This window comes from Protopterus annectens, chromosome 10.part0 (genome assembly GCF_019279795.1).
Source record: "Protopterus annectens isolate FY-2018-M chromosome 10.part0, PAN1.0, whole genome shotgun sequence".
In the NCBI taxonomy this organism is placed as follows: Eukaryota; Metazoa; Chordata; order Ceratodontiformes; family Protopteridae; genus Protopterus; species Protopterus annectens.
The window spans coordinates 1,797,041,660-1,797,053,873 of NC_056744.1; the positions used below are offsets into that span (position 1 = coordinate 1,797,041,660).

General features: G+C 44.0%; 1 protein-coding gene across 1 annotated transcript in view; it reads left to right on the forward strand.

The window, feature by feature from the left end:
• LOC122814504 (Snf2 related CREBBP activator protein) overlaps positions 1-12,214 on the forward strand; it is a 3,617,155-nt gene that overhangs the window by 711,258 nt on the left and 2,893,683 nt on the right. The window contains exon 6 of the mRNA XM_044087079.1: positions 6,830-6,917. Within this exon, the coding sequence (XP_043943014.1) occupies positions 6,830-6,917 (88 nt within the window). The remainder of the gene's footprint in view (positions 1-6,829; positions 6,918-12,214) is intronic.

Below are 12,214 nucleotides of genomic sequence, written 5' to 3' on the forward strand. Positions count from 1 at the left end.
TAGTAGACACTGACCTACAAAATAATTGGTCCTTTCCTGTGTCAGACAGACCTCAAAGGGGCAGATCCAGACACCCAAGGGGCAGATCCCAAGCACAAGGTTCTTATAGGTCAAAACAGTGGGGTACTTCTACCTCCAAAGCTGGAGAAGATAAAGCACCAAATGTACAGCAAGCAGTCCCAATGACTTTCTCCTGCCTGCACCAAGCACTTAACTTCTGGCAGCACCCTTAGTGGGAAAATTAGCACTTTTTGCTCAAAATTGGCACATTATAACCCAGGACAAATGGGTTATAAATATAGTGTCACAAGGCTACAAATCCATTTCCATACTCTGCCAAAGGCAAACGGCTGGCCAGATCTGCCAAAACCTCAATGGGCAGAGGCACAAAAACAAGTTTCATCCCTCATGGGCATGGGGGCCATTCAGCAAGTACCAGAGCAAGAGCGGGGACAAGGATTTTACTCTACTGGTCTTGGTACCCAGAAAGGACAAGGCCTGGAGGCCGATACTGGACCTATCTGTTCTGAACACATTCCTGGATATTCCAAAATTCAAAATGTTGACTTTGCAGCAGCTTTTGCCCATGCTGGGCAAGAACACTTGGCTTGTAACTTTAGACCTAAGAGGCATACCTGCATGTTCCAATCGGACAATCATGCAGAAGACGCCTCAGATTCAAGGCTGGTTCAATACATTACCAATTCTCTGCACTGCCCTTTGGCTTATCTACTGCGCCCATGGTCTTTACAAAGTGCCTGGCACCAGTAATTGCATTCTGCAGACAGAGGAATACAAATATACCCTTACTTGGGCGACTGTCTAATTCAAGCAGATAACAAGGGCATTCTTCTTCAACATCTGGCGTTTGTGAAAAGACTTCTAACATGCCTAGGGTACACAGTCAACGAAAAGAATTCAAAACTAGTACCCTCTCAAGATATAACATTCCTGGGTGCAAGCTTGAATACAACTGCCCAGATGGTTTATCTCACACCAGACAAAGGCAACTGACTACCGATTTCACACTTTTGGCAACAAAGGCCCAGTTATCTGCAAGAACAATTCTGCAGGCTTTGGGCTTCATGGCATCCTGCATCCTACTAATTCCATATTCAAGACTGCATATGAGGAAACTTCAATGGTACCTAAAGTGTTTGGACTCAACATTGCAACAGCCTGGAAAGAATGATTACTCTCTGCCCACCATCGAAACTCCTGTTGCAGGCAGGGAATAAGGCTTGCCACCAGAACAAGGGACAGCCATTTACATTACCCCCAGCCAGGCAGACACTAACAACGGATGCATCAGATTATTCCTGGGGGGCCCACATGGCAGAAAGATGCATTCAGGGCACATGGACCTCAAACCAAATGCATCTACATATCAATCAAAAAGAGATGCTAGCTGTCCAAAATGCCCTGACAGCCTTCAAGGGCCTACTTCATCCGGGTCAACTATTGATGGACAACACCACGGTCAGGTGGTATATAAACAAGCAGGGGGGGCACACATTCTTACCCCCTTTGCAGACTAGCCATGACTTTGTAGGACACAGCTCTGACTTACCAAGTACATTTGCAGGCACAATTTCTGCCAGGAAAGGAAACTACTCTGGCAGACTAACTTGGCAGGAACCTTATGGATCCCCATGAGTGGCAACTGGATCCACAAGTCTTCAGCATGATAACAAGGAAATGGGGATGCCCGGACATAGATCTATTTGCCTCCCCTCACAACTACCAACTAAGAAGATTCTGCACAAGAACTTATCACAGACAAGCATGGAAAGTGGACACTCTTATCTTTCAACTGGAAAAACCTATCGGTATATGCCTTCCCTCCACTGCCTCTCCTCTCCAAGGTACTTCGAAAAGGTCAGACAGGAGAAACCAAAGATGATTCTGATTGCCCCAGACTGGCCCCGCCAGTACTGGTATCCAATCCTAAGGAACTTGTCTCATTACCCAGCTTGGACTTCACCTCAATTACCTAGTCTACTGTCCCAGCAAAACAGTCGGATCCTGCACAGCCATCTCAGGACATTAAACCTGGCAACATGGCGTTTAATGTAGTGGTACACAGAACACCTCTCAGCAAAGCTGTGATGGATGTCATGCTGGAAGCCAGAAGGCCTAGTACAAGAAAGTCTTATGCTGGAAAATGGAAGAGATTCTTTGCTTGGATCCAGGCACAAGGAACTGATAAAAATGTACCAAATATTCCTCAGATTTTGCAATACTTAACTGAGATGGTGGGCAAAGGCCTATCCTTTTCATCCATTAGAATTCATGCCTCTGCCATTTTCTCTCATTACAATATAGAGCCACCAATTTTTTCTCATCCTTTATTAAAGCAGTACCTCAGGGGAGCCAATAATGTAAGGCCTCCAAGGAGATCACCAATACCTGAATGGGACCTCAGCTATGTCTTGGAAATGCTCACCCTGCCTCTTTTTGAGCCAGCTGCTACTGTTTATGTAAAGTTTTTATCTTGGAAAACAACTCTGCTCCTAGCAATTATTTCTGCAAGACGAGTTTCAGAGCTACAGGCTCTCATGGCTGTGGAACCTTTGGTCATTTTTTATCCGGACAGGGTTTCTCTGAGAACAAACCCAACATTTATACCTAAAGTGGTGTCCAGTGTGGCACTTAACCAAACGATTCATCTGCCAACCTTTTATCCAAATCCACAGAACAAGGGGGGTAGAATTCTGCACTCTTTGGATGTACGCAACTTAGATTCTGCTTGGACAGAACCAAAGCTTTCAGGAAGATAAAGCATTTACTAGTGGCATATGCTGCAGGATTACAAGGAAAGGCCATCTCAAAGCAGACTATCTCAAAGTGGATTGGCCACTGCATTCGTTTATGCTCTTCAGAGCATGGCAAGCCAGTGCCCAAGGGCATTAGGTCACATTCCACCAGAGTTGCAGCTACTTCAGCAGCCTTTCTCAGGGGAGTACCAACCAGAGACATTTTAGAGGCGACTACTTGGAGTTCATTGCACACTTTACAAAGCATAATAATCTGCCATTCTACTCTAAATCCAGGGCAGGCTTTACCACTGCAGTTCTGCAGGGCCTCATAACCGCTCCTAATGCTGTTTAGCTCCAGCCTCCCAACCACAGCTTTGGGATTCTACCCAAATGTAATGACTGCAACAGTGAAACACGAAGAACATAGTACAGTTGTGTACACTTACCGTAAATGTAGATGTTAGTGTATTCACTGTTCTAGTCCAAGTTACCCACCCGCCATCCCCCTTTTTTCCTATGGATCTTATCTTTCCTTCTGTGATTTATACAACCTATGTGGTGTATTTGCTTATAGACTAAAGTAAAATTTATATTGGTGCATTTATTGATTTATATATATATATATATATCTATAAAATTTGACTCTTAAGGGGCACCTGACATCTGGGGCAAGAAAAACTGAAGAAAATGGCATTGGCCGCTGCTTTTTATACCCCTGACGTCAGGGAAGGGGCGACGGCGGCCGACGCAGAACCCAAGACTTTGGAATTCAGGCTGGCTGAGGGCAACCTGCCAGCAGGATTACCGAAATGTAATGATTGCAACAGTGAATACACTCTAACGTCTACATTTATGGTAAGTGTACACAACTGTACTTTTCCTACCATAACGTTCCATCTGTGTTGTCTGTTTTCATTCATTCTTGACGTCCTACCCTCCTACCCCCTCCAAAGGCTCCTGGTGGTCTGGAACTAGTCCTGGTTTAATAGTAGGGCAGTTGCTCAGACAAAGCTTCCACTTTCTTTTCTATAGGCAAAATCGATCCGAATGGAATGAAAGAGAGGCACTGTGGGTAACCTTGGCTCGAGAGTTTCTGGCTAGTGTAAGCTTGTTACAATGGCTGAGTCTGTTCTGAGGATGGAACAGAGACCCGAGAGACCCAACTGTCAAGAGTGAAGAAGATTGACAACACAGATGGAATGTTGTGCTAAGAACATAACTTTTTATTGAAAGTAATGAATCTTCAGCCCATCTTTGGGCAGGATTACTAGACGTTTCCTCTCTTCAGCTTACTTCTGTGCTTTTTCACTTCAGTAGTTGTGTACCATTGATTCTGTTTTCATTTAGACTTCTCATACTTTGCTCCTCTGCCTCCCAAAGGACAAGCACAAGAAAAGGTTGCAAGGGCTAATGGATGCAGTTCTCGGATTCCTTTGTCTGCTTCTGTAGCTGTAGTACTTGGCTGTTTAGCAAGTATTTTTGGTTCTTGTTTAAGTTAACTTGGCTGCTCTATCCAGCTTTCTCCAAGGAGAAAAATCTTCATAGCTTCCTTGAAGGTAGTCAAAGCCGTTTTATTTCTTGTTGGAACCTCTGCTAAGAAGAACCCACTACTTTCTTAGGGCTTGTGCTTTGTTCTCAAAAAAAAAAAAAAAATACACAGGCTGTCTTTGAGATGGATGCTGCCATAGAATTAAAATACAGTGGAAGGAATTGATGGTCCTTCCCTTAACTAGAGCAATTTTGGAACTCCATGCTGTATCTGTTGAGCCTTGTTTAGTCTTGTACAATGTTGAGGTCATGTGAAGCCTATTTCTTCATTCACACTTAAATTTGCAGTCAGTTATAATTTAAACTAGTATGTCCACTGGTCTGTCAACTTTCTGGCTTATTTTAATGTTGGGTAATCCTTGCTACCTGATGTGGAGGTCTTTTGTCAGGTGATTTATTGTATGACCAAAATAAACTATTTCTGGAAATGTTGCACAACTCTTCTATTTTGTTAAACCCATGGGACAAAGTTTCTCAAAGTACCATTGGCATGTGGTTGTCTGTCTGCACAAGATTTTGCCATGTCAAGCATAGTGACACATTTCTTGAGTTTGTCTCGCTCTCCAAAATTGGTAGGTACTTAGCTTCCTTTAAGGATGCAGCCCTCTATACAATGGCTACATGGTCTGCATTAAATACCTTTGCAAGTATTGTAAATTAGATCTCGTCTTTTGATCACAACATGCTTTTGGGGCCAACATTATTTGGTATATTCTCCTTGGGCCACCCAGTAGGAAGAGGCTTGGACTCCGAATTACAAGGAAGAAAGGACAGACCCACTCCTATCAAACAGTGAAAGTTATGTCCTTACCATTTAATGATAATTCAGTAGGAGTGTAGACCAGTTTCCTCCCTCGACATGACTGAGAGGGTCTAGTTTGTCCCTTGTCATGGGTGTAAGCCACAGAGAGTAAGTGTCTGAGTCTAAGACTTGATCGATGGATAACACGGAAGATTCTTTCAAACTTTCTTTTGTTGTTGTAGTGTGCCTGACCCAGGTTTGAGATGGTGAGCATCACAGTGCATTGTAGAATATGGGGATTGTATTGAGCAGCCTGGGAATCATTAGATTGCCAAGCAGTCCTGATTCCTGTACCTTTTTTCTTAAGTAATGGAGAATGTACCCACTCTTGACAGCTTTGTCATGGAAAAAGTATTTAAGAAAACTTTCTGTTCAAAGGTGACTGTCCTTCCTGTTAGGGTTCACCTTTGTGCCATTATTTCTTTCTTCCTCCATAGATCCACATTTGTTGGCCCACTGCATGATGCAGTTTTTGAAGTGGGTGCTACACTTAAAAATACATCTGTTGCACCACTCATAAAAGTACCACTGCATCCCTTTGAGCCTTTGTCTCACCATAGACAGAGTAATCATTTTTAGTCATTGCTTCTGTTTTGCCGAAAGTAGTGTCCATGCTGGCAGTTAAGGAAACTATCCATCTACATACCCCCTAACTTTACTATCATAACAAAGGGGGAAATGGTTCCACATCTTTTGGATGTCCATAGGCAGGTCAGGTACTGCATTACTAAAACCAAGAGTGTCATTCAAGTGGACTTTAACTCCTTTAAGGCAAAATGGATTCACCAGTATCCAAGTAGTTCCTTTTCAGGTATTTTGTTTTTCTTTGTTGTAATTGGCAGCAGAAAGCCAAAAAAAATGCATTGTTTTAGTGGGTACTCTGCAATGGCAGTGGCCTTAACTTTCTTTTTTGAAAAATGTGTCAGCGTAGATATTTGTGAGGCAGCTATTTGAACTCCCATCTGTGCTGGAAAACGCTGCAAGCTAGACATCCAGTGGAGGTGTGTAGAGCAAGTTTTGCCTCCATAGTCTGTTCCTTATTTTTTGCCTTGGTGCTGGCCCAAGAAAAAAAAAACAGGAGTTCGGTAGTGAAGTCCCTTAAGATGAACATAGTATCGTGGTGTAACAAATTCACCATAGAAGATTTTCAAGTAGGGAATCTTTGCTGCAGTATAAACTCCCTTCCTCCTTCCCATTTGGGTCTTCAATTGTTTTGAACCCCTGTGGTGCCCTTGGTATCTTTTGCATTTTTCATGGGGTCATGTCAATACTACTGTTTTGCCTTTGCATGTTAAATGGGAATACTAAGGCAAAGATCTTCATAGGCCCTACAGGCTGAGGGGCTAGGTTCATCGTGATCTAGTGAGGGTGTGCTTCCTAAAAGTGTCCTTCCAGATGAGGTGGACTAACAGTCCATGTGACTCCATACATTGGTCTGCCATCTTGTAAGGAGGTGCTATGGTGCATTGGTCACACATCTGCTTTCTTTGTCCTTTTCAGTAATGATGTTATTTAACCACACACCACATCTTTTAAATGTTAAGTTATGCAGTTATATGTGTAGTCTGTAAATATACATTTGTTTACGCATAGAATTCGTGTGTGTGTGTGTGTGTGTGTGTGTGTGTGTGTGTGTGTGTGTGTGTGTGTGTGTTATATGTATACAATATCCAGTTCTATATCCTTATTTCACTTTGCTTTTTTTTTTCTCTTGTGTCAGGAAATTTCAAAAGCTCCAGCAAAGCGGACCAAGGGGCCACTGTCTTGGGCAGAGGAGGAGGATGAAGAATTCACAGCTGATGAAGATGGTTGGTCTGCCATTTTAAATATCTGCTTTTGTCCTCATACACTACAAGAAAAGGCTGTGAGAATTAGGGTTATTTTTAGTGTTTATTCATTTTTCTTTTTGGCAGTTTTGAAAATCTGCGTATAAAGTTCTAACGGGTTCCCTTCAGAAGCTCAAAATACTGAAATCTCGAATTTCAGTATTTCGAGCCCAAGAAGCCGAATCCACACAGCAGCGAAAGTTCGGAAGCACGAAATTCAAAACCTCGAATACCGGAGATTTTGAATTGCACGCTTAACTTCCACTGCAGTCATGTCTTCAGGTAAGTGTGTGTGTTAAGGGGTTTGCATCAGGGCTGTGGTGTCAGTGTGTTCTGTTGCTGTGATGTGTGTGCACGAAGAGAATGTAGCTTGTGTGATGGTGGTGTGGTGTGTGTGTGTGTGTGTGTGTTTGTATGTAGTGTGACCTCTGAGTGAGAATATTTAAGTAGGGAGGGCGCAGGATTTTTCCCCCCTTCTTTCATGTAGTAGACAGATTGTGTGTGTGGTAGTACCACGAAATTCAAAACCTCCGGTGTTCGAGACTTTGAATTTCATGGTTTTCAGGTTTTGCTGTTGTGTGGATTCTGCTTCTTGGGCTCGAAATTCTGAAATTTAAGATTTCAGTATTTCGAGCTTCTGAAGTGAATCCGTTTTAAGAGACTTTGCGCTGTAGTCCTGGGTTTAATTCCTTCAGTTCCTCCTAAGCAGGGCAGTAGGATGCAGTGAGCTTGGCTGTCAGTTAAAGGAATAAAAGAAAGAAATGTAAATCGTATGTTTGCAGTTCTGCCTTAGCAGATGAATGAAAGTGTGTGCTTTTGTGTCGCAGTGATGCTTGTTGATAGTCTGTGGATGTGACATGCCCCTCCCTGCTGGGTTTCTGGTCATGTTATCAGTTCCACAGTCATAATTTTACTTTCTTTAATGGGGACGTTTGAACACCTTGTACCAGTGCACAGGCACAATGTCATAATGTGCAAGGTGCATAAATACATGCATCCCCAAAGTCCCCACCCTTCCTTAATTGCTTTCTTTATACTTTACACAGTTTGGATCTTGAGCCTTACTATGTTTGTAAACATTTGCATTCCCATATCTAATCAGCACAGTAGCTTTGCTTGTGGCTATCATATTGCCTACCCCAAATCACACTGGCATTGCCTGCTTTGTTGTGGCTCATGGCATGACAATAACTGGTGTAGATGTCAAGAGTTTTTAAAAGGCTGCTCAAAGGTGAAAGATGTAAAAATGTAACTTGCATAAAGACCAAATTAAATGCCATTAGTGTATTACTTTCTTCGTGGAGGTATATAGGAGGATTTTCTGTGTAGCCATCAGCACAAATTGCGGCATTTCCCCATGACCATGTATTTGTAAAGTGCATCTAATCATGAACCTACTTGAGAAGTCCTGTATTCATCTGGCCACAGAACTCCTTCATGTGGCAAATCACTCTTTACTAGGAAGAGCTACAGCTTGAACCGGTCCCCCCTTCAATTGTGGAGATGTTTCCTTGTCACCAGCCTTTAGGGTGAGAACCCAGAGTTCTTGTACCACCTTGTTTTTGAATGACTGCTAGTTGGGTATGTTTGACCTGTGTAGTTTGAGGGAGAGGTCTCCCAAGTAATCATCTCATTGATTGGTGATATGTGGGCCTGAGGGTTTTTGTCTATCCTGCATAGGCTAGCAGTTCTCAGTTGAGCAGGGTTCATCAGATTGTCCTGTACCATGGGCTGTCACTTCAGATTGGGTGCAAAACTCAAGATATGCATCGTGTGTCACTGTTGCAGTCATTACACTTGGGTTATCCCGCTGACAGGCTACCCACAGTCGGCCTGAATTCCAAAGTCCTGGTCCGGCGTCAGTTGCTGTTGCCTTTTCCCTGACGTCAGTACGCCAGGGGTATAAAAGATGCAGCCGAAGCCATTGTCTTCAGTCTTTCTTGCCGCGCGGTGCCCGAAGCAAAAGTAGTTCACAAGTGCTGGTAGGCCGACTCCTGAGATTTTTGAAATTGAATTCCAGATCCAAAGTCTTCAATAAAGCCAAGTACCCCGTTGGGGAACTTTTTTTCTTGCTCCAGACCGATGTCAGAAAAAGTTAACAATTGTATTTCTTGTGGGAAGCAAATAACCTCTTAAGGATGTTCATTCTTACTGTATTCCTTGCCTAGGCCCTGACCACGACGGTGCTAGCTGTCGGTTTTGTGCTAGATTTAACCAACGCATTATTAAGCGTCTGTACAATTTTGCCTTTCATTACTTTGGCCGCAGGTTTAATTATATAATGCCGTCGGTACAGCCGACGACCGGAGTTTATAAAAAGTGCAAGGAAAAGGACAGGCATCCGAGGTCCAAAATAGACGAGGCCTCCACTAGGCCATTCGCCGGTTCTCAGTGAGGCATTTTCGCAGCCCCCGACGCCCGCTACCTCAGAGCCACAGGCCACTTCAGACTCCCACGTGGAGACATCTAGGCCCCTGGATACTCAAGGTATTGGACACTCTGAAGCTAATCACTCAGATGGGTCCGGAGCCGCTGAGCAGGCATCGGCATCTGAGGGTGTTTTCAGACCCGCACAGTTATGTCAGGCCAACCTCAGCTTCCAAGGCAAAGACTAAAACAGCTTTAAAGACAAAGAAACAAGTACAGCATTCTCCTGGACAGACTTCCATGAATAAGAAACAGATGCTTAAACTGGCCGAAGACCTAATTACTTTGATCAGGGGGTTCCCACCCCCCTCCTGATAAGAGGCCTATGCAAGACACAGAATATGATTCTTCTGACCAGGTTTCCATTTCCTCTGACTCTTCTTCAGAACAGGGATACTCTCTTCCTCCCTGTGAGGATTCTGATGCTGAATAATCTATTCCTTCAGCCTCCCCCCCTGAGGATTATTTTTTTGGGGAAACCCTGCATACCATGAGGGAGCATTTTCACTGCGAGAGCCAAGATTACTCAGAATCTAAGAAAAAGCTCAGAGACTTTCTTTTACTGCCTCAGCACAGACCTTTTGCTATTCCACCTGATGTTCATCGTGTTTCACTGTTGCAGTCATGACTGTAGGGTTCTCCCCTGCCAGCAGGCAGCCCTCGGTCGGCCAGAATCCCAAAGTCTGGGTCCGGCGTCGGCTGTTCAACTCTGCTCCCTGACGTCAGAGTGCCAGGAGTATAAAGCTGACAGCCAACCCCATCTTCTCCAGTCTTTCTTGCCGTGTGGTGATAGCAGTTCGCAAGTGCCGGTCGGTTGACTCCTGACGAATATTTCTATGTACTTCGGTCCGAAGACTTTCTTCTCCACTCAAAGCTAAGTACCTCGTTGGGGGAACTTTTTTCTTGCACCACTCCGATGTCAGAAAAAGTTAATAATTGTATTTCATGTGGGAAGCAAATACCTCATAAGGATTTTCATTCTTACTGTATTCCTTGCTTGGGCCCTGACCACGACGTAGCTAGTTGTCGGTTTTGTGCTAGATTCAATCAACGTACAATTAAGCGAAGGTACGATTTTGCCTTTCATTACTTCGGTAGACGCTTTAACTACAAAATGTCGTCGGATACGCTTCCATCTACCGGAGTTCACAAGCGTTGCAGGGATAAAGACAGGCCTCCGAGGTCCAAATCTGATGATAGCGCACATGTGGAGCCAGCTTCAGGTTCGGCCGTCGTCAGTGAGGCGCTTTTGCAGCCCCTGTAGTCGGCCATTTCAGAACCGACGCCCGAAACGGACTCTCATGAGGAGCCAACCAGGCCTTTAAATATGTCTGTTGCAGGACCTTCGGACAACGCTCCTTCGGATGGGTCCGGAGCCGCTGTGCAGGTACCGGCTTCCGAAGGGGTTTTCAGGCCTACTCAGCTTCAAGCAAAGACTCCTAAATCAAAGACTTCAACACAGGCCTCTTCTGAACCAGCTCCCAAGTCACAGAAACAGTTACTCAAGATGGCGGAGGATTTACTTACAATGATTAGGGGTTCTCATCCCCCTCCAGACAAAAGGCCAAGGCAGGATGTTTATTATGATTCCTCTGATCAGGCTTCTGTTTCCTCAGTTTCTTCTTCTGATCAGGAATATTCTTTTCCTCTTTGAGGATTCTGATGCGGAAGAATCCATTCCTTCAGCTTCTCCTCCTGAGGATTTTTCTTTTGGGGAAACTCTGCATGAAATGAGGGAACATTTTCACTGGGAGGGACAGGAATATTCAGAATCCAAGAAAAGACGGAGGGATTTTCTTCTTCTACCCCAACATAGTCCCCTGGCTATTCCTCCTGTTTTGGATATTGTGGATGATGCCTTTTCGGAGGCTAATTTAATCCCCGATTCTTTTCCTCCTGCTCCTGTTAAGCCTGATAGGTACTACAGGGTTCCTGATTCCCATCAGTTTTTATACAAGAATCCTACTGCTGACCCTGAAACCATTTCTCAGGGTCCTAAGGGTGTTAAGGCCGCTACTGCCAAAAATCCTATTCCTACTGAAAAGGTTTCTCGAGCCTTGGAAAGATGGGGCAAAAAGGTGTACAGTTCTGCTACTTTGTCCATTAGGGCTTTAAACTGTCAGTTTCATATGCTTAAATATCAGCAATTTCTCTTGTCTGTCTTAAAACAGAAATTTACTTCCATTTCTGCCTGTGCAGAGGATAAGGAATTACATGACTTATTGCAGGCCACTGAACAAGTTGGAAAGCATGTTTTACACTGTGGATTTGATGCCTTGGAGGCTTCTTGTAGGGCTGCGGCCTCTGGCACAGTCATTAGAAGACATGCATGGCTAAAGGAACAAAATTTACCTGAACAAGTAAAGGCTAAATTATTGGATGCTCCTGTTCAGCATAATGTTTTGTTTGGATCTAAAGCTGAAGAGGTGATTAAAAAGGTGGAGGATAAGGCGAAATCCATGCAAACAGTTAAAGATTTCTTACAAGTACAGCCTCCTAGATTTAGCAGGAATTGGTTATCAAAAAACTGGTCCTTTCCCTCTTCAGACAGGCCTCAAAGGGGTAGATATAGACGCTCCAGAGGGAGGCCTCAAACACAAGCTGCTTATAGACCAAGGCAATGGACTGCTTCTATCCCTAGGGGAGGAGAGGACAGGCCACAGTCTCAAAGGAAACAAACTCAATGACTCCCTCTGTTGGGCTGCAGGAACGTCTTGCCTGGAAGCCCCGCTTGGAGGAAAACTCTCTTTTTTTACCAAAATTGGACTCCGATAACCCAGGACAAATGGGTTTTGGATGTGATTTTAAGAAGTTACAAATTCCATTTTCATACTTTGCCAAAGCCAAGCGGA